Source organism: Crocodylus porosus, unplaced genomic scaffold, assembly GCF_001723895.1.
Source record: "Crocodylus porosus isolate Cpor-Errol unplaced genomic scaffold, CroPor_comp1, whole genome shotgun sequence".
Lineage (NCBI taxonomy): Eukaryota > Metazoa > Chordata > Crocodylia > Crocodylidae > Crocodylus > Crocodylus porosus.
In genome coordinates this window covers 75,761,501-75,785,012 of record NW_017728918.1, presented here as the reverse complement: position 1 = coordinate 75,785,012, position 23,512 = coordinate 75,761,501, and the positions used below count along the sequence as shown (strand labels likewise).

General features: G+C 40.0%; 1 protein-coding gene across 1 annotated transcript; it reads right to left on the bottom strand.

Annotated features, from left to right (window-relative positions):
- Positions 1–12,788: 12,788 nt before the first annotated feature.
- Positions 12,789–14,069, bottom strand: FUT9 (fucosyltransferase 9). The gene has a single exon (XM_019537772.1). The coding sequence runs from the start codon at positions 14,065–14,067 to the stop codon at positions 12,988–12,990; it is 1,080 nt and encodes a 359-aa protein (XP_019393317.1). The 5' UTR covers positions 14,068–14,069; the 3' UTR covers positions 12,789–12,987.
- Between the last annotated feature and the right edge of the window lie 9,443 nt (positions 14,070–23,512).

Sequence of the window (23,512 nt, the reverse complement as noted above, 5' to 3'; positions counted from 1 at the left end):
TAAACTTACTAGGGGGCATATGAGCTCAGTATTCATTCCTGCCCAGGGCAGGGGATCAGACTTGATGATCTGCTCAGGTCCCCTTCAACCTTACATCTATGAATCTATGAAAGAAGTAATGATTATTTTTTCATGCATGTGTTTATTATATGCTGAAAAGCAGTGTCTTTTAGACAGTGAAAGTTTTCGTGAGGAATTGTTAAAATTATTTTAGAATTTTCCCACTCTTTGTAGAGTGTTGAAGGGACACAATTTTTTTAATACAGAATGAAAATTTCAAGCTTGATCTTGAAAGCAATTTTAATAAAAATAGCAATAAAAGCGTCACAGAAAATTTAGGGAAACATACAGCCAGAAAAAAAGGAATTTTGAACCTCATAACATAGAAACAACATTGCAATGTATTAATCCTTCATTTTTAACAGCTCTCAATCAAATAAATTTAATGACTGTAGATTATCCACACAGTAAGTCAAGCAAGTATAAAGGGAGTATGCAAACAAATCAATCTACCACTGAATTGTTAGTTAATATAATTTTGTTTCAAGGCTTTTGGGAACTTGACAGAATCTCTGATTAGATATAAGATTATTTGTCGCATTGCGGACACTCTATTACAAGAAAGTCTATTGAGTAAGAGATATTTGTCCCTGAAAAGGACTTTCCAAATGTGCACGGCAGGAGAAACTGTGAAGACCCAGGCTGCAGAGCTGAATGCACCAAAAGGGCTTGTTCATGTAGTCAGCATGAAAGACCGTGGTCCAATAAAGCCACTTCATACCATGGAGTTTCCTGCTCGTAAGAAGCCACCGCACAGGGTGGAATTTTCCATTTTCAGGTAGAATAAAAAGGAAGAGAGGGCAAAAGGGCCAGCGTACAGCAAATGTGTCAGGCAAAATGTTGTGCTGTATTTGGAAAGCTTTTTTTTAATGGTAGCAAGAGGAACCATTTTGGCAGGTGCTGCAGATCCTAAACACAAAATCCTCAGAATTCTGTATAGATATAGTAGAATGAAGCAAGTTCAGTGGGATGGTCTTTTGCTAAGAGAAGTGCAAGGAGCAATGGTTTCCATTTAAATTGGACACTGAAGCCCAGGGTCAAGATCTTACCAGAATATGAATAAGGAAAATTAAAATCAAAACCAAAAGTGAATCCAACAAACATTGGACTAACTGGCTATTCAGGAACAAATACACCAGTGCGAGGGAGATGTATTGCTAGCATCCAATATAAAAATAGAGTATACAAACTCCCATTCATTATGGCACCTAGGGAGGTGACACCATTTTACATCTCACAGCTTGTGAGAAATTGAATCTATTTAAGTGTGCACTTGTAGGACAAGAAGACATAACAATCATGCTTCCTGATGATCCTCTTGGGTGTCATGGCCCAAGTCTGGATGATCTTCTTCAGAAAAAACTAATTGTTCCAGGACACAAGAAACAACCATGTCCTTATGGGAAGAAATGCAGATGTAAAATATAATCAAATGTAAATACTAGTATACAGAAAGAGGAAATCAGTCTCAGTGCTCTGTAGCTAATGAACTTTGACAAATTCCTTGCTGAGAAGGGATTTGGGCCTGCATTTTTCTGATTTCCCAGCATAGGCTTCAAGGTTAGACATCAGTTAAAATCTTTTCCAGTGCTCCTTTTGAAGCCATGCTCCTGGGCAGACACAAGCAGGGTTTGAATTATGAATGAGCTTGGAAGAGTGGGGGGGCTGAGCCCCCCCATAAAAGATGAGAGTTTTTCATACGAGACAAGAACCATCCCCACTCCATGCCTTTCTAAGCAGCCCAGGTGGCAGCGGCAACTTCTGGCTGCCATGCTGCAGATCCCACCAAGTATCTAAATGTAATTCAACCCTGGTCACAAGAAAGAGATAAGTGGGATCAGAAGGACAAGAACAAGGTAAAGGGTTTGATGCTCTTAGATGGCTACGAGTCCAGAAGAGAAGGGACCTGAGTTCTACCCAGGTGCTTTGTTTACAGTGAATTAAAAATATTTCACTTGCGCATTTCTTTTTTCCCAATGGCTATATTTAATGTCAGGGACGGTGGCTCAGCTTCAAAACAAGCACCAGAGAAGGGCCTGGATAATGCCTGACACGTGGAATGGAGGCTAAAGTGCCATGCCAGGAAATCAGAAAGATGTAGATTAAAGCCCCTTCTGGGTAAAATGGAAAGCTAGAAGCTGAGTTCCTGGCTTTCTAGGTGAGTGCCCTAACCACTCAACTACTGGAGCTAAAACCTGAGAAGGTGGCCCACAACTACCACCATTTCATGCTAGGACTCATGTCCAGGTTTGCATTCATATAATTGTCTACATATGCAAGGTTATATGCCTGAAAATAGAATGGCTACCTGTATATAAGTGCCTGCTCTTAGGACTCAGATCACTTGTGAATCTTTTCATGCACCATAAGGTAGGTAGAAGGCTCCAAGGTGGATCTTGGCAAGGAGGCTTTCAGGTGTATCCTTCTTTTACAATGACAGTTGGGGTCTCTTACCTAGTCTATTAGCTTTTATCTGCCTGTACATGAACTGCAAACTATAGTGAAGTAATATTTCTCTCTTCCTTCTAGCTTCTTTAAAGCTCTCTTTTATTTCTATTAAGCTAAGTTGTGCCTCCACAGTTCTATGAGGAAGGTGAAAACTCCTCCAAACTGTTTGTTTCCAAAGGAAACAATTACTTTACAAGCCCAAGAATAGGTCAGATGCCCCAAATCCTAGACATGCAGATCAACTACAGAAGTGGAAGCTGTGCAGCAGTAGCAGCAAGATATCACACTGATGCCTGAGTAGGTTTTAATTTCAGAGCAGGGGTTTTGCAAAGGCCAGTGTAAGCACCTACAACCTGTGACTGGCTTGTGAATGGATGGCAAAAGTGCCCCCCACCATCCCTTAACCACATTCCTGTAAGTTCTTTGAAGAAATAGTAGGGTCTCAGCTCAAACATGCCCAGATGTGAGCTCTCCACACTCACTATTTTTTTCATGATGGCCATACCGTGCTGGTTTGGCTGAAAATCTGTGAAGTTGTACCAGGTTTGTATGTGGTAGCATACAAATACAGATTTTTTTCCTAAGTACACATTCAATCTAGTATCTCCATTGTGAGGTACTAAGAAAATTAACTTTAGCTTGTCTTAATGTGCATTAACTAGAGAGCAGTTTTTAAGTGATGCATAGTATGCATTAGCTTACTTTACTGTGCATTAACTAAATAGCTCTGTTTTTTTAGTGGCACTTCAATGTGCATTAAAATAGACTAATGCAGATTAAAGTGCACGTGTAGACATGACCACTGTAGGTTTAGGTCTTCTTTAAGCATATCTAGACCTCCTTTAAGAAGAAAAAAAATGCCTGATAGCAGCCTAGAGTTTATGTGATGGGACCACCTTGACTACAAAGAAGAACTGAACCTTGGGTGTTAAGACCAAAACTCCCAATAGGTATTGTGCCAGACTTCACACTTGACAGTTGTCAGGCTTGCATCCTCTGTGAATGGGCCACTCACTACTACTGACACGTACATTTACTTTTTAAATAATAGCTGTTCAAAATGTTCAAAAGCACTCAGTCCTACACTAGCCTTGTTCCACTGACGCCAGTCCATGTTTAACCCAATGTTGAGTGCTTTTGAAAAGTCTGCTCAAAGTCTTGTGGTTATGGGGCCTGATCCCAAGTCCACTGGAGTCAGTGGAAAACTCCCATTGATTTCAAATGAATTTTAGATTAGATCTTTGGAGGAAAAAGAAAAGGTATGAGAAGAAGAAAAGGTATGTGAAAATAGACATACAAAGTACTTATTGATTGTTGTACATTTAGCATGTTTTCTTTTATTTTAAATATACCTATTACAATAATTTGTTAGGCATGTATAGAGCACTATTATTTACATAATCTAGTGTTTATCCTTTGGGGAGAATTCCAATGCTAAATAAATAGGAGTCATTGAGCTGCTTATTATCCATGTAGGAAACAAGGTTCCAAGAGACTGATTTCACGTAGATGATGAAGTCCTAGAAACGGTTACAGTTGTCTGTACTTTTACACAGTAGATCTGCAGTCCAACTGTGTATAAAATTACAAACATAATTACAGATCATCAGAAGAAATTTTAATAACAACAGCAAATTTAAAAAAATACTGACAAACCCATAGTGGTTAAATCTCCACATTTTGTATAGCCATTTCAGTATGATGCTACAGACTACAGGGAACAAAGTGATATAATCTGATAAAATCCCAACCATGAAATATCTAGTTCTCTGAGGAAAATGAAAGTACTTCAATTAGTAATTACTAAAAACAATAGAATTTTTACAAAGCTTTCTGTCTGCCAGGGCTTTTTATAATGTGCCTGCATCTAGAAATTTACATTTTTATTGAAATTTACCTTAGCTCAGTTATTACCATTCTTGCATGTGTGTCTATATACAAGCAGGAATGTCTAAAGAATACAATTATCTGGGATCACAAAACAAGGACCCAACTCAATTCCCATTCAATATTGGACACAAATACACAAGAAATGGAGTCTTGTCCCAATCAGGGTTTGCAAATACATCACTACTGAGCTTGACTGTCTTCATTGGTACCACATGGGTGTAAATTCCCATGCTCATATGTCCCAATGCAAGGTCAGAGCTTAAACTTTCACAGGAAATTGTTAGCTGTTTCTCACAATCCTTGTCAATGATTTTTTGGAAGTCAGGCCTGTGATGTTTGGATGTTTATTTTGCTGGGACCCTTTGACCCTAGCTGACTTCCTGCCCCTGGGGCAGGGAGGTGGACTTGATGATCTTCAAGGTCCCTTCCAGCCCTAATGTCTATGAATCTATGTGTCACATGAGTTGCTGAATGAGAGGGATGTTCAGCTATGTTACACAGTACTGAGTTCTCTAAGCTACCATTAAAATGGAAGGGAGAATTTAACTCAAAATTATCAACATTTTTTCCTAAGTATTTTATCCTTACCAGTTGCATGATGGTAAAGAAATAACATCATCTATTAGACAAGAATATAGCATAGCTGTATACTAGCTTTAGCTTGCTAAGGGAAAATGTTAGATGTACCTCTCTCACACTTTTAAACTTCTAGCCTATTTAAAACACCTGTCCAACTGCTAAAATAATATTTCAAAGGAGACTTGATGGTTGGTATAAAATAACAGCTGTGTTGTAAATGTTGAAAAATAGTCTAAAAAAGTATAAAAGTGATTTCTGATTTCTGATTAAAAAAAATCCAATGACTAATCTGTGCATTAGGAATGGCCCTCAGGGGGCTATGTCACAATAGTACATCATGTTTTCACAGTTTACATTAAAACAGTCAGAAACACAATGCGATGCTGTTTTTGTATCCTTATATCAGAAAAATATTAGTTTACAAACTGTACATTTGGGATCTGTTTCAGTTTTTTAGATTTTTTTCTTCTCCTTTTTTTTTTTTTTTACAAAATAGTGCAAAAATACAGTGCGTTAGTACAAGGTTTTGCAAATGCTATTAAAAATGTTCGAACCCTTCTGCTCATTCACCAGAACAATTTGGCACATTAAGACTTTTGTTAGACAGGAAACATCTCCCTTCATTACCCTCAGTGTCTTTTAAAATAGTACATTACACCAAAGGAGTTAATATTTCCATATATTCTTTCCCAGCTTGCATGGAATTTTTGTGCAACAAAATATAGCATTAGAGGAAATTATGTATTCTTGGGTAATTTATTCATTCAGCAATGTAAAACATGTTGTTGAGTTTCATCCTCCATCAAAGAACTATAAATCATATTCTTCAATACTTGCTTTGCTGTTAGAGTGGTTGGTTGGCAATCGTCTCACAAATCCCTAAGGACTCTATGTTAACTTCAGATGTGAAAGTTGGCTAGCCACATATCCTTAAAATTCTGGTATTATGCACGGCCATGAGTCCAAGTCCAAGAGGTGAAATCCTGGCTCTATTAAAACAGGGAATCAGGATTTCAACCTGGCCCATTTTCCATTGGACTGGATTCAAATAAACAGCAGCAAGTAAATATTTTGACCAGCTGTATACAGCAAATAAATGCTATTATTACTATTTATTTACTTACATAATTCATAGATTCATAATATACCAAATAAAGAATTCCACTAAGTATGGGTCTTTATTTGATCGGTACAGAACTTTAAATGCTAGTACAGTCCTGAAGTCCTTGGTTCAGCCATAAACCAGGCACTGCATAGGCAGCAGCAAAGCTAGCTTCTTGCATCGTCCTGTCAATGCATCTGAGCTCTAATCTGGGGGGGGGAACCTGTAGGATGAGAGGCCAGATGAGTTTCTGTTCAGTCCTTGGCTTCCTGGTTACAACTACAGATGGTGCTAATTGTGTGAAGGTTTTTGTGACAGAGCCATCAATCTACTAGGAACTGGACTGAGATCACCATATCATGCCAAACAGCTGACAGTACCAATTTCACCTTAATTTAAACTGGTAGCCTAGAGGTGAAAAGCTCTGTTCTACATTTCCGATGTCCTGGATGCCCCTTCTACAGAGAATTTTGGCTTGAGATAATTGTACAGAGAACACAGTGACATAAACATGAGGTTCCCAACTTACCAATAAAGTAATTAAATATTTCCAACATGGAAGCTGTGATGTAATATCTCTAATGAGGTTCCAATGATCCCTATGAAATTACAGCATTATAACATGCATTACGCCAAGAGTTCAAACCAACACTGTACATGTTTACTTAATTCATTGATCGGCATTTTTATTTTAGCTCTCAGGAATATGTCTAACAATCATGCGTGCCCTTTCTAAGGGCAAAATCACAAATTAGCATTAGAGTTATTTGTTCCCATTTTTAAACACACAGAAAATGCTAAAGCAGAAATGTAACCATCAGACAACTAGAGGGTCCAATCCTGCGTTCCTAAACTTGGCAAATTTCATATTGATTCTGATTAGAGTTTTGCTTGAGTAAGGAGTGAAAGGCTGAAAGAGCTGCAGTCTTTGAAACCTATGAGATCTCTTAGCTATTACCATTTCATATCATGCTAGTGAATGGACAGCCAGAACCATCAGTTTTAATATTGACTAAAAAACTGGAGTCTGACAAAAGCATCCATCTTGATTCTTCTCTTACAATGCTCTATGACCCAGAAAAGCACTTGTGTGCATGCTTAACTTTCACTTTTACCTTTAAGCATGTGAATGCTGAATTTAGTTCAGCACATTAGAGGCCCCAATTCATTAAAGCATTTAACGTTTTAAATCCCCTGACTGAGTCTGATGGCAACAGGACTATGATTGTACTCTTTGTTGAATAGGATCTGGAGTACTTTGCTGAATAGAGCCTTGAATCAGGTTAACTCAGGAAAGCCAACATTTTTAAAGTCAGATCAGAATAAGGGCCAATTCTGTCATAAATGTAGAATGATCAGTTAAGGGGTTGCTTCCCAATATTAATGTCTTGTAATTCAATGAAAGAAATAACATAATGACAATATCAGCAATATGAGTTCATAGTCAGCAACAATGTTAGTACCTTAATTGATCCTTCTCATTCCAGTAGCATATGTAAGGCAGGGTGTGTGGGGCAGGAGCCCTGGGCACTGATGTACCAGGGGAATGAGAATGGCAGCTCATGAGGACATGAACGTTGCGTGCCTCCCGAGGCTGGGGGAGCATGGCGACTGCCTGCAGGCGGCAGCAATGGCGGTGGTGGGGACATGGCAGTGGGGAGTGGGGAGCTTCCACAGGCAGCTGCAGCAGTGTTGGTTGTGGGGGAAGGAGGGGTAGCGAGCACCAGCTGGTGACCATCCACAGACGTCGCCAGCAGCAGCAGCCAGCAGCAATCAGTGATTGCCCACATACACCACTGGCAGTGTTGGTGGCAAGGGTGGGGAGGCTGCGAATGGCAACCACCCACAGGTGCCACCAGCAGCTTTGGTGGCAACCAATCTCAGGGGGTGCACATGCACCCATGTGCACCCCCTACCAATGCATGGGCAACATGTACCATAGGAAACAGCAGCTCAGTATTCCCTGCTCTCTAGCACCCAAACCTGAGCCTGCTCTGACCCCTGTTCTTCTGCCCAGGGAGCCAAAAATGCTAGTGCTGCTTCTGTCTCATTCTGCCTTTCACACAGGAACCAACTTTTTCAGGTAAGGGAAGAGATGGAAGAGAATTACACATCTTGTGTTTCCATTTTTAGAGACTAATATGAATATACAGAAACATGGACTAACTTTACTATGAGTTAACCAACACTACACATTCTATATACTTTCTTCATTCATTATACACTTAATCTGCATTCATCTCCATCAACACAATATTCTTCTTCTCTGTTTGAAAAAAAATCCCTGGCTTTAGCTATCTTAAATTCAGCATGCCACATGCAAGTTTCTTGTTCATTACAACCATCTCAGGTGGCAAAAGGGTATTCAAAGACATGGCAACGAGGGATCTTTAAGAAAAGGAAATCTCATATGAAATATGAACTGCAATGCTATTGAATGACTGGGAAATGAAAGAAAAAGACTGTTTTAGAAAGATGTGGTGGCTGTTCACAATGAATGCACTGAGAATGCATTCCATGATTAAGTTTTTTGGGAGGAAGGATCCTATTTTCTACAAGGATGAAGGCAAATGTGCTGATTGTTCAGGGTATGATGATAAGTCTACTAATGTCCAAAAAAGTCATTACAAAGAAATGAGTAAGTTATGCAAGCATGTGTTTGAAAACCATGGTTTGTAAAAGATGTCATTAAACTATATTGCATTGACTGCTGAAGAAACAGGTGCACTTACACAAGATGTTTACTGTGGGAATACACTAATTAGTTCTGCAGTAGTCTCAGTATCTACATGTGTGGCCCTATTAGGCTGCAGGAAGCTAATAAATGACACTTTTGTAGGTGTCAACACAAGTATTAGCCCATGGCAGTGTTATCTAATGTGCTGCAACACACATGTAGACATTGATGGGGCTGGCGGGGGCATGAGGGTGCTTCACTGTGGGGCCTGCCTGCCAGCTAGCATTGTACTGAAGCACCCTCATGCCCTAGCCAGCCCCTCTGCAGCACATTGAGCTGGGTCAGAGCAGCCCCCAGCTGGCAGGCTGATCCCCAGGTCCTCTGCTGGCAACTCGGGGCAACTTGGCTCAATGTGTTGCTGTTCCAGGCGCACATGTAAATATGGCGCCCAGGAGCAAGAAAGTCTGCCATGAATTGCACTGGAATTTATTCATTTGATTTAATAGACACATCCAGTATAAAGTTAAATAATGCCAGACTGGAAAATAAAAGATGACTGAACGCTTGCACTGAAACAGTGCCCGCCCGGCTTCTGGCCTGGGCCACTGCATGCACGTGGCTGCATTTCTAGAATCAAAAGTGAATGTCTGTTTACTTGCTTATTGGTTCAATATATGCAGCTTAGACTAACCTGTGAAGATTGAAACAATTCAGCCTTGGGTTTTTTGACTGTCTGTACTTGGCCTGGACGTGTATAAAGTTTGTAGGTCCTTAAGTTTATGCAAGTTATGCTCAAATGTCGTCCTCTGGACAGAAAGACTTCAGCTTCACAATTGCTAAGTTCAGAGATGCCAGGCTCATGATAGGTTTAGCTGTCTTGCTCATGTCTTGGCATAACTTTCCAGAAATCTGTTAGGATAGTGGCACTGTGTTTTAAAGATTTGTTTATAATTAGTAGCTCACTTAGTTTCTTTCCTATTTATTTATTATTCCTTGAGTCTGAACCTTCAGGATTGTGTGAAAATATGCACAAGATAGAACTGCAGGCAAACAGCTCTCCTGAATTTTTAACTTTAAACCTGTAAATAATCTCACTGAGCCTGATGCAACACCACCATTCATGTACCTAAAATTAAGTGTACACTTAAATGCTTTTCTGGATTGGTTTCATATTGTTTCTGTAGCAACAAGCTGTAAACCTTCTCATATCCGTTTTCTTGTTGCTTGCTATTAGTATGAGTACAAGTACAGAGTAGTTGAATCTTGAAGCCCGGGAACTGATTGACTGACTTTGATTTGATCCAAGGTTTTTTAACAACTTCAATTAGCAACTTCAAGCTTCAAGTAACACAGCTTCAATTAGCTAAAATGGGTGAATAGGATTAAACAGTTTGTACAGTTCACCAAAGGGGTTGAACCATCTCCTCTTGAGGTCAGTGCTGAGACTCACATAAGGTCACAAAAATTACTTCAAAGGAATTTGGTATTTTAAACAGTCATGAATTTTATACCTCTCCTGAAAACAGAAGTCATGAAAAGCATCTCCGATATTACCTTGAAATGTCATCATTTGTACACAATATGAATATCATCCCAAAGTTTTACATGTGCATGGGTTCTCTTTTTAGATAACAATTGTATTTCAAGATTGAATTTAATTCCATTAGATTGATGATTAGGATGAACTCTCATTTTTTATTTCATACTACAGTGCTGGTGAGTTAGTGACTCACAGTGTCTTGTAAGTAAGCTTTTTAAGACTCAGGAATAAATACAGTATAAATACATATCTGAACCATAAAAGCAGCTCTTGAAATGTTATTCAGAAGATCAGTTCTGGTCCCTATTTCTAGGGCCTTTTCATTTCAGTTTTCTATGTTAGAAGCATAATTGCAATGTTTTTACACCATTCAGTGTTTGGGTTCTAGCCTGAATTACAAAGAGCTACTTGAGAAATCAACTTGTCATTCACCAAATGTTTATTGTAAAAATCAGTAGCTGCCACAGATTTAACCTTAACAAAGAACTTAAAGAGACAGGGTAGAAAGGTACCTTATAGAGTAACTGGATCATAGATGTATAAGCTTTTGTGAGCAAGAGCCCACTTCATCAAATGATCTCCAGTGAATCTGATGAAGTGAGCTCCAGTACAAAAAAGCTATGTGTGTCGATTCAGTTAGTCTATAAGGTGCATCTCTACCCTGCCTTCTGTCTGACTTAAGACTAATTGTCTCTTTCTGCTCATGGAATGTACACATGCTTAAAGCTAGGCATATGCTTAAGCACTTTTTTTGGACAGGACTTAAATATTATTCAAGTAGAACTTTAGCCAGTGCAAATATTTGTACTGTCTTCCTTTTCTACATTTGTCCTCTTTTTGTACCTTTCATTAATGGCTGGAAATACTTTAGGTTAAAACAGACATAAAGGGAATCTTTCATTCTTTTGGGCATACTGCAAGATTTCTGTATGCACTTGCCTTAGCTTAGTAAATTAAATGCATGGGTCTGAGCAGTTTGCACAAGATATTCGGCTGGTAACTGTCAATGTAAATATGCTAATTTACACCAACTGAGAATCTTGCCTTTCAGAATGTTCATTTAAAAACATTTTTCTTTCAATAGGCAATTCCTTTTAAGTTCCTCTGCTCCTTTTTGCAGCTTTAAAAATATATATTCAAAAATTCATAAATTCAAATATAATTTAGGTAATTCCAAAATAAAAAAGACTTGGTGCTAAGACCTGCCTGCAAGTTAGTGGAAAATGTGTGTAGTAAGCATATTTTGCCATTTAAAATTATGTAGTCCATCTCATAGCCATGAAATATGCATTATTAAACCAATACCACATATATGACTCTGTATAGTACTCAGGTTTTAAATCTTAGCTGCTGAAGGTCAAAGGATCATGAACCCAGATGATTCACATATTAACAGGCACATTTAAAATGATAATGACAAAATTATATTTGAGTATTTTCTATCAGAAAAACATAATATTTATGAAATATAATGCTTATATTCAAAACTTGATATCTATTGCTCCAATTAATACTTTTGTTTCCATCTGTCATATTACATAATTTTAAAGGAGAAAATAAATAACTGAGCCTATATGATCAGTAGAGCTGGCTGATTAATATCACTCTAACATTTATTCAATGAATTCCATCATTTTTTCTAATAAAAATGTTCAGGTAATATTTGTTGTCATTATTCACCTACCTCAACATGTACCCCATGTATGATTAAAGTTCAATGAAACTTGTAAGAAGCCTTTATAGAGCTGGATGAATAATTCCCAAATATATAAACATTAGTAAATCATCTAAATAAAAAATTATTAGCAGAGCTCTAGTTATAAAGATGAAAGTGATCAAGCACGTGTAATTTAACTGTTACTGAAATAACATCACCTGTTGCTGCCCTGATTCAAGTAAACACAACAAAAATCCCAACTGGATTTAAGCACTTGCTTAAATTAAATCTAAGCATGTGCTTTGCACCTTGGATGAGCTTGATTTTCCTTAGCACTTCAATACTTCATGTAAAGAAGATAAATATACTTTCAAGATATGTTAACTTTAGGAGACTGACATCTTCCTGTTTAGAAACCAGAGGCTCTCTTATACTGTAAGCATTTTTAAAGCTACATTTCTAAATTCGTAGCTCCTATGAAGTCAGCTCCTACTCCTTGAATAACACCATGCGTTCAATTTTACAGTGTTCTTAGAATTTAAAGTTTAGAGTTTAAAACATAACAAACATCACTGTCTTTTGAAACATTACACAATTTTCAAACAAAACCATTAGCTTATTTCATTAAAATTCTCTATTTCAAGATTTGTGTCTTCATTGTCCAAACAAGTTAAACAGCTATTCTAATCTAATGTAAAAACACAATGTTAAAAAATCACTACTTCATGTGTTAGGACTGGGACAGATATTCTACAGAAAGTGTGAAAAACCTTTTTTAAAAATTATAGTAAACAATAAATTATTCTTCAGTGCACATAATTAGCTATATACATTGTAATTTAAAACTGAGTTTTAATGACTGCTGATGCTGAGCTTTTAAAGTCTCTGACAAATATAAATAAGTTATCCAAGAGAAGATAGTTGATAAACTGTGACATAGAACACAGAAAGTTCTCTTCTCCAGCCCCTCCATGTATGCGTAGACTGATGATTCGGTCAGCTTCTTCCAAAAAGTGCACAAAGGGGATCAAAGTTTAATTCCAAAACCATTTTTCTAAGTTACCAACAGACTTGTACTCCTGGTGTCTTTTTACATGGTCACAAGCAAGGCATGCATGTGATTCCCAGAACCTGGGAAGATGCACTGAGAAGTCCTTCCTCCAGTTAAAGTAGCTAAGATACAGTTTGTTATTTTTGTCAAGCATCAGCAGATACTCTGCTAGCTCTCTGGGGGAAAGAAAATCTTCCACGTGTATGAAAGCGTTTGCTGGAATATAATTCTCATAGTTTTCTCGGGACGGACCCAGTACGACTGGTACAGACCCAGCAAGAAAAGCATTGTACAGTTTTTCCGTAATGTAATCTTTGTGGATTGAGTTTTCAAAGGAAAGGTAAAATTTACAAGTGGAGATAGTTGGAATCAAGTTTTTATCATTCACATAGTCTCCAAATGCTTGCCCATAGGTATGGATTTCAATGTATTTGCTAAGCTCATTATAATACTTGACTCGAGCATGCTCAGGGTTCCAGTTACTTACAACCCAACAGACCAGCTTCTCTTTGCTTGGGACTTCAAATGTAAATGGAGTTGTACTAACCATCATGAAGCCATAAGGCACCTGAATATCTGAATCACGTCGGTAAGTCAGGGTCAAGTTGAAAAGGTGTTCAATGCCGCTCTTTTGTGGAGTGTGAGTTGGAGACTCTAAGTTCATCCAGATCCATTTCTGGAATGGTGGTCTAGTTTGCTGAGGTAAATTAGTCAGATCCCAGCTGATGTCTCTGTGGTGAATGAGAACGGCATGGGATCTGTTATATAATGAGCGGTCAATAGTCAGATGGCACCCATGGATGTTGAACATTGTTTGACAGGATGCAAGGTCAAATGTCTGACCAAAGGGCCAAACCCAGATCAATATAGTAGTTTCATTAAAATTATCATTTTTTGGAGAAAAGAAGCTTTTCATTTTCAAAACTGAGCTGGCAGACTCTATAGGACCAGAGATCCAGCTGTTTGTTGGTTTGATGTAAATAAGCAGAAATGCCATGAAACAACCCAGGACAATGAGGATAATTAAAAATGGCCGAAAAATTCCTTTTGATGTTGATGTCATAATTTGTTCTGGAAAGAAAAGAGAAAGGGAGAACAATGTCAGGTGTTCAATTATGTATAAGTGTCCCATTAAAGCAATCACACAGCAAAATGAATAGCACTTTCAATATCGAAAAGCCATTAAAACGTGTGGATTTACTCACAATCTTCTGAAGTATTTTCAGTAAAAAGTATGTAATTCTCCACACACCACATATGGTAAACAGATGGATAACACCATTTTTTTCCTTCGCATTTGGAAAACTAATTTAAAATGAATCAAAAGACTGTGTAGGATTTGGATTCATATGACTAAACCATTATAACTTACTCTGCAGAGCTGTGTGTGTACCTTTTTTGCTTGTTTTATCATATAGGGCTATTCTAGGAAGAAACACAGACAGACAGACACAAAATTCTCCTTGGATTCCCTTCTTGCTCCTGAGTAAGGTTTAATTTACTGTAGCCTTTTCTGGGGTTTAGCATGCTCCCTAACAAGTGAATCACTTTTGGTAGAGAGGGAACACTGATTTCCAGATGGTAATGACCATCTACACCTGCCTTTGGGGAGATCAAAATGATCAGAAAAGGAATCCAGGAATACTGGCTCCCAACTCCTGTGCTCCATCCCCTAGATGCACACTGTTTCTATATAAAGGAAAACAAGTCATGATAAATTACTCCCAAGGGTTACATTGTGATTTTTTATGCCCAAAGCCTATTTGCAAGTAGTACAGAGTTATAGAGCATTGGAAAAGTAGCAGAGATACTGCAATTAAGAGAAGCATGATTGTTTTTTCCTGTACTGCTCCTTTGCAGATTTATGTGCATGCAATTTCCTCTCTCTATTATCATACAGTATAAGACCTCTTTTTCCCCAACTGTGCATTATGGCCCACTGCTTGCCTCCTGGTTTCCTATTTTAAAGAGAGAAGAAATGGGGAGAAAGAGCAAGAAGACTCCAGAGTGGGTGGCTCTTGTATAGCCAAACAAATAGGGGTGGCATGTTGCCAATCCCTCTGCTCCTAACTGTAGCCCTAACAGTCCGGCAGGGGTTGGCAGTCTACAGCCTGTGGGCCAGTTCCAGCTTGTAAAGAGGTCTGATCCTGCCCAGAGAGGCCAAATCTGGCATGGGGGATTGGTAGCAGGAAGCTGTGCCATGCCACCCGTCTCCTCTGCGGTACTTCTCTTAGATGTGGAGCCAGCTGTGCTACTCTGCCTATGGTTCCTTCGCTAATAGGTCAGGTATTTTCCACAAGAGTGAGTTTAGACAGCTGGCTTGCAGCCATGGATTATCTGCAACCTCCAGCTTCTGTCTGAAAGAAATTGCCAAATCCTGCTATAAGACAGTGGTGCTCAACCCCTTAGAATGGGTTGCTTGTAACCTGGCTACACCACAGGTCACCTGACTATCTCATCTAGTGGGATGAGGGAAGCCAGGTTACTGCCAATGTCAAAGTGGGATAGCTGTGGGGAGAATATGTGGCATGGCACAATATAGGAAAGGGGTTGTGTTGGGTAGAGCTGCTTGCTGTTGTTCCCCTGTGCCACGGCCAGATCCAATTGCTTTAGGGGTCAAATCCAGCCTGCAGCTCACATGTTTAGCACTACTGCATTGAGGCATTTGTCATAATAATAACTAAATGAAGAAGGCTGTTTCATGGAATAGAAAAGGAGAAGTTGCCACCAATCCAAGGAAATACATAAAGTACATTGCAGAAGGCCAATTATGTAAGGCAGTTTCATAGATTTCATAGACATTAGGTCTGGAAGGGACCTTGGAAGATCATCGAGTCCAGCCCCCCGCCGAAAGGGCAGGAAGTCAGCTGGGGTCATAGGATCCCAGCTGTTACTTCAAAAATATTTGCATGGCTTTTCTATATTTCTATGACTTAAGACTATCACTGCTTACCAGTTGCTTTCATAACATTTATTCTGAAGTGCCCACATCCAAATATAAAATTCCCTTTATAACAACCTCTTCCCACAAAACACAATTCCTCCTCTCCAAAATACCCCTATCATTCAAAATAGTATGAGGAAGATTTTAGAAACCTCAAAGCCTCCTAAGCTAGTCCAAGAGCTCCTTGTACTTAACTTTAAAAAATACTGTGAAGGCAAGAGACTCATACCCACCCCAACATAACAGAAGTAGAAATGAACATCTTGGGAGAGGGTGCAAAGTTTTAAAGACACCCTAGGCACAGCTAACCTGGGAAAGAGAGGATGTTTGGATTAATCTTCATGTTACTTTATTATTTTCTTTGCTAGAAGTCAATTTGCAGGAATGGGATGGTTATATTTGAAGAGCAGCTTGGGGAAACTAATGACAGAAACTCTTCAGGGTTTGGGGATGAGGTGGAGGGTGTCTTTTTTCCAAATGAGAGCTTTCTACAGATGGATAGTTAATTTCCAATTTGTCTCAGTTACTTCATAGTTAGAAGACCTACATCTACATAACTGGCAAGGTACTGCTTATGCTGGACTCCTGTTAAAAAAAGAAAAAATGAAAAGTAAATCTGTGCAGTAAGTCACTGCCCAGGGAAGTGTGTGCGGGCATTTTTATACGGTATCCTGTTTTGATGGCACTCCAGCTGCCTTCCTACACTGCTTTGCATCCTACTGCACAAGCCAGTCTGTTTACCTGTGCACTGCTCTACAGCTTTATGGTAGAGCTGGTTAATCACCTCCTTGTTTAAATGTGGGTGCATAGGTCTAATTGCATTTGCATGCTCATGAAATCAGTTTATAACTAGTATTTATACCACTGTTTTGCCCACCTAAAATTAGGCGACATCTTTTATCTCCTTGCTATCTAGGGGCAGGGAAAGGGTTAGGGTTCCTGAAGATAAGACACCAGAAACACAGGTACTTTGAGGCCTGGTAGGGAGAGTAGAAAGGGAAGAACTGTTGACTACACAGCATTGTGACAAAGAGGATGACATTAGGTGCTTGATTAGAGCTAAAGATGTAAGAGGCTTAAAAAAAGCTAGGACTAACTAGACTTCCAGAAGTGCTTGTGCCACTCGTAAGTATTATAAGCAGCTTTAAAGGGTTTTGCCACCATCTTGCCTCTCTTTGTGGGGGACACTGGAGATGAAAGTGTGATGGGCTTGCTGGCAGTGACCTAGCCCAGGGGTTTTGAAAGGGCAAAAGATGATTGGAGGACTTGGGATTCCCTTTCCTCACCAATCTGGTAATGATTTGGCTCAGGGGTTTTGAAGGGGTAAAAGTGATTGGAGGACTTGAGATTCCCTTTCCACACCAATCATTGGAGACATTGCAAAGGTAAGAATCTTTTGGTTTATATTATTTTCCTTTATTATAAATAGTTACAATTAAATGCCACAGTATAAACCTGTTATGGTTTTATGGGTGCTCAGTGGGCTCCATTATATGGGTTGGATTGACTTTCTTAACCTTCAGCTTTCCATACACACTCACGATCAAAACTGTAAACATGATGAAGGAGACTAGATTAGAATCGCTTTGGCTGTGAACATTTAAAATATCTTTGCTGCTTTCACCTACTCACAGATCACATCACCTTTTTGTTTCCTGATTTCTGCTTTCAACCTTCTGTCATGGTATCCATTTCTACCACACTTCCCCCAACCCAACCCAAACTTCCCCAAACCATATGCTCCAGAAATGGGACTGCCAGGGGAGTAGGACTTAACCATGTTCACTTTACAATAGCTGCTGCCATGGTCACCCCCTTTTTCTTTTAGGGCTGGCCTTCCTATTCCAGCAGCTCTTTACCCTGATACCTCTTTTCCTTCCCTTCTTTGAACAGGCATGAATCAAAAAAGAAACCCAAATATAAAAGCACAGAAATGTGTTTACTGAGAGGATTGCCAGCTAAGACCTTTTCATTTTTCTGATTATGTTGCTATAAAGTACATTTGAGAACACTAGCATTTTCTATGTGTGTGTTTTTTGCTTTTTTTTTCATTTCAGCGTTTATCAGTGCAAGACTGCTTTCAGTACAGAACTTAGCAAGGTTTTTTCCTAAAGTCAAACTTGGCATTGCAGCAGTAAGCAAACTCTCATTTTGGAAACACACAGAGGTAGTAACAAGGCACCAATAACATTAACTCCATGCTGAGCTAGTATACCAAGCAAGCTAGTGTACTTATTTTTTACTGCAAACTAAGTGTATGCCCACAGAAGAAAAATAACTTCCATATGGAGAGAAGGCTATTATGACTGTATTGCAAGACATAACTGCCTGCTTACTCATTGCAAAACAGATAGCTCTGCCTTTCCTCAGCAAAGACCATTCTGAATAACACCAATGTATACCTTGTTGGATAGGCACTTTCTTTTCTGGTTACAAGAATCAGGGGAACACATCCGCCAATGTTAGAATTGTCTTCAGAGATGCAAGTGTAATAACTAGTCTGGGCCCCGGGTCTCCTGAAAGCCCAGGTTACAAACCCACCACTGGTAAGTGCAGTCCAGGAGAACATGAACTGCATCATCCTGTGCACCAATAACTCACTACAGACAGCCTACAAGAGCTAGGGAGCTGGTTGCATCAGGATTTCAAAGTGCATGAAAAGAAAAGTTGAAAATGCCTTTGTATCTTCAGAGTGTCTCAAGAGTGGAAACAGCCTAGAAAGAGATGCTGAGGATGGCAACTCAACATTAAAGGGAAAAAAAAAGCTTTATACCATAGACATTAAACAAAGAACAATATCTCTGTGTTAATTTTTTTTCCTTACTTACACATAGGATCCTCATGTGACTGGGTCAGACCCCCCCCGAACAATGAGTTTATCAACAGCTCAAGGGGTAGCAAATCTGAGGGGGAAAGAAGAAAGATATTTGATGACCTCCCAGCAGCTCCAGGAAGCAGAGCCAGGCAGCTCAGGTGTGGAAATGGTTTCTTAAGGTTGAGAAACAGAAGAATGGGTGGCAAACAAAAAGCTGGTAAAGAAGGGCTTTTCCGTGACCAGGAAGCTGCCAGAACATAGCCTTGCAGTGACTGTTGAATAGGCTAGAGAGATGCTGAGGCAGCTGAAATCATGAACAAACAAACATTATTTCTGGAAATCCTGATCTGTCAAAACTCTCCCTCCCCCTTCTCTTCTGACACACTATATCAGCTACATCAAGCTGCTCTTGTCTTGCGGGTCCTACAGGTATCATGTACCTGAAACAGCAATTTGCCAACAGCTCCTTCCTGCACAGCCCTGAAGGTAGCAGCTTCACCACTGATCCTTCATATACAAACAGGAGCTTGCTGGCACGCTGCTCCAGCGCATGACCAAGAAGGAAGGTTGTAAGTTTCCAAGCTAAAAGCATGAGCTGCTTATTTCGAACAGCACTGTTTTCACTGCTTTGCTGTTTTCATGGCATTTTCCCCCTTCTCCTCCTGTTTATTTTTATTTAAGTCCATATTTGCACCCTTCCTCTGAATCAATTTGTCCATATTTGTATTTTTGGAACATTAAGGAATGGTTTTATTCATCTGTGGTGAATTTCACATGAACTTCTTTTTGAAAGTTATTTCAGAGCACCTTGGCCACAAACTATAGGTTGATTGAAAACCAGCAAATAAATTACATGTAGTGAAAGCACAACCTCAGACTTCAAAATTTCAGTAAGTTACTGAAGATACAAATGCGGGAAAGAAACTCTACCTAGTGACCCCCTCCCCAACACTCCTTATTCAAGCAAACCATGGAATTGTCATACTGGAGCCATACCCCACACAGGAAAAGCACATGAAACAAGTTACAACAAGTTACACACCCACACACAAATGCACATGTGTACGCATGCACACACGCAATAAATAAAAAACAATGGACACCGTATTCAAAGTAGGATTACAGGGTATTCCTTGAAAGAGATCCCTGACAACTAATTTTAGAGAAGGTAGCCTGACAATTGCTTACAGTGTTTCAAAAACCTCTGCAACTATCAGCCCTCAGAAAGATGTTCTTTTGTTCAACATTGTTCTGCAAAATACAGTGTTCAGTTATGATCGCAGACAAATTCAGTGTCCAGTGGGGAGCACCTGGACTAGGTACAGACATTCAAAAAGTCCCAGATGGAAGCGATCCAAGTTACACCATTTTCTGTAAGCGGTGTAGTTTTGATCAGCAGTGAACAGAACACACACTCACCGTTTGGGAGTGGGGGGAAGAAATCTTAGACTGGGTTCCTCCATTTTTAAACCAGTCTATATGTACTGAACTTCTGTTCTGTTCTGGGTATAGAAGGGTTCCTGATCAATTACCCTAGTAAAAATGTAATGTCTCACCTGGCCCTGGGGGGACTGGGCAGGGAGCAGACACTCGAAGAGTACCCACTTGCTGCTGCCACTGTCTGCAGCTGAACCTGGCACCCCATGCAGCTGCTCACTGCAGCCCCTGACTGGGGCTGGGTATGAGCAGTTCTGGCACTTCTTCTATACCTGGGTTAGCTGGGGATAGTGGCAGCCCCTTGTCATATGCCCAGAGGCAGCACCTGGCGGGGAGGGAGAGGGAGGAATGGTAAATGTGAGGGAATGTGCAGTTAAGTGCCGAGGGAGAGGGCCTGAAGGTGATTCAGAAAGGTCCCCACTAGTTGCTGCTGTGGCAAGGAACAGTCAAAGATCAAACAAAACCCTGGGGCAGACTGGGCATTTCCTTTCCCTCTTCCTGTCTTTAAAGAGGGAAGGTGATTGGTGAGGTGCTACTGACTAACTGGGTCCTGGGCAGAGCAGGGGGAGAGCAGGGAAAGGGAGGCAGAACCTGAGAAGCTGTTGGAGGGCATAAGCAGGTCCTGTCTGGCTACTGGTTGCTACAGGGTGGGTAGCTCCATCTCGAAAGGCCAGTTTCCTGGGTTCAAGTCATGGCCCTAACAATAAACATGCAAGTTGCTTAACTGCCTGGCACCATGCCAGCACTGACTTGTTACCACTACGTAACAAACTCCGATTATCCACATCCCAGTGAACTGCATACATTATGTAAGTAGTGAGGCTGAAATGACAGTGTACTTTGTAACTGTTAACTCCTTTCTAACACTTTTCTGTAAATGTATTACTTTGTAACCAGTTGTATTTTGCACCAATTTAAAGGGGCCAGTGACATGAAGAAGAAGTTGTTGTCAATAAGGGGACAATAAGCCTTGAAAATAAGGAGAGTTTCTGGGCTGCTAACACTGACAGGGTTAACGTACACTGATTTTTCTTACAGTGAGTTTGAATAAGTACATACCCTGGGTAAATGAGAAGGCTTGTCTTCTGTCCCAAGGTATGTATTTAAATGGAGTAGACTGTAATAATTTACAGGCATTGACAAGCCCTATAACTTGCAGTGATAATACCTTCAAATAGTTGTTATATCTCCATAACAGGAACCCCAATAGTTGATCTGCCTATTGGTTAGCTTCTGACTAATGGCAACCGGAGGTGTTGGGCCTTCCAGATGGTGATGACCATGTGTTCCCAAATACAGATGGAGAGCTCTCCTGTTCATCTGTTTTTCTGGGACAAGCTGCCCTCCCCTCAACTAACTTTCAGGGAAGTGCCCTTTGTGATAAAGTTTTGCAGACATGGCTGGTCACCCCAGATCAGCAGCATGATCCTCTCCCACTACTTGCTCCACAAGCCCACAAATGAAGCTGATCTGAGAAAAAAAATCCATCCATCCCCTCCCCCTTGAAATATATTTTTTCATTACATCCTCCTTCTACCTCTTTTTGGCCCTCTCCCCCCTGTGCTTCCCATGTAGCTTCAGGCAGGCTAGCTTCTGCTGTCACTGCTATTTCCAAAACTTCAGAAAAATCTCTCTGGCAGTGCAGTGGCTGGCTTGCAAAACTCCAGCTGTCCAGAAGCAACATGTCAAATACATCTGCACAACCTCTTGAATATTTACATCACGTCACAGAGCACAGTAGGATGGCTGGATAACAGTTTGAAAATCATGCTAGCTAAGCCAGAAGGAGATGTAGGAAAGGAATCATTGCATTTTTAGAGCTTGACCCAACTCCAGTTGTTTCCAGAATGTGCTTTCCAGTGAAAAGGATTGCACAAAGGATTGAGCCCATTAGTGACACAAAGGAGTATAGGATACCTGTTCACAATACTGAGTATTGAAAGCAGAGAATATTTTTGCCATGTGGAAGTAATGATTCATAGAGTGGTAAGAGTCATGATTCATAGAGTAGTAAGAGTCAGTTGTCGGTGTGGATATAGGTCCTGCACATGTGGAGGATACATCACAGCATCACACTGGGAAGTAACTCCTCATTTCTTCACAATATAGAAAAGCTCTGAAACTCTCACTGGGATAAACCCTGCCCTTTCTTCAGATATTGCTGCAGCTTTCTGCTTGAATTTTGCCATAGGCATAGAAAGAAAGCTTAAAGTGTCCAGCAGGAAACCCTGAAATCCTCATAGGTCTAATCTCATTTGGGCATGTAAAGTGAAACAGAATGTTGCCTCTTGTGTCTTCTCTAGAGTCTTTTCTTGCTCAGAGCACAAGGGGGTACTATTGTGCATTTATTCACCTGACTCCAAACTATTCTTATATGGAGAAATATAGGATTCCATTCTTTCTTGCCTGCTGTCTAAAGTATATAGGGGGATGTTTAAAAGGTTTATGATGGAACATAGTACAATATCCTTAGGTTAATCCAGTGGAGGAATTAACTTGGCGCACGCAGAAACTGTGACTTTGGCAAGGACCAGCTTGCCCAGCATGAACCCAGACAGTTTGGAAGTCATGCCTTTAGGCTGGGAGTCAGTACTGTCCCAGAGGTGTTACTAATCTTAGACCCAACCATCCTGGTTACTATTATTTGCTATAGCTCTGTATAAACTAGACATTATTGCTAGCAGCAGGATCTGATTCCATGATCGTTGTGACATATAAGAAAAAAAAAATTTAAAACAACTTGCTAAGGTTCATTGAATCATAATGTGGGAAGAGACTACCAAGTTCATGTAGTCCAACTTATTGCACAGATGTAGGGTTTGCTGGCAACTACCTGTCCAACTTCTTTTTATGGCAGCCTTTCAAAGGTTTGAAACCTATTAGCCATAGGAACCTACCAAAATTGGAGTGGCCACCCCACAATTTTGTGGTCTGAGCTGGCACCAGTTGCCATTTCCACCTCTGATTAGCCAAGGGGCCCCAGAAGTCCTGTCTCTCCCTCGAGAGGCATTGTACATAGTTCTGAATTTTCTTAATGCTGTGAATTGTTCTCTGGATTCAGTGCAAATGACATTGCCTATACTTTCCCATGCAGGTGTGAAAAGCTATTTTGATTGACCCTTTGAATTTTTCCTTTTTATCTGGAATTCATTTGCACTGAATCCAGAGAATAATTCACAGCATTAAGAAAATTAAGAACCAACACTGACAAGTGCAAAGTGATACACCTGGGGAGGAACAACCAGCACCATACCTACAGGCTGGGGAACTCCCTTCTTGTCAGTACAGAGATGGAAAAGGATCTTGGAGTCA

Coding starts and splice junctions, on each gene's coding strand:
- FUT9 (XM_019537772.1), bottom strand. CDS start 14,067: ATGACATCAACATCAAAAGGAATTTTTCGGCCATTTTTAATTATCCTC.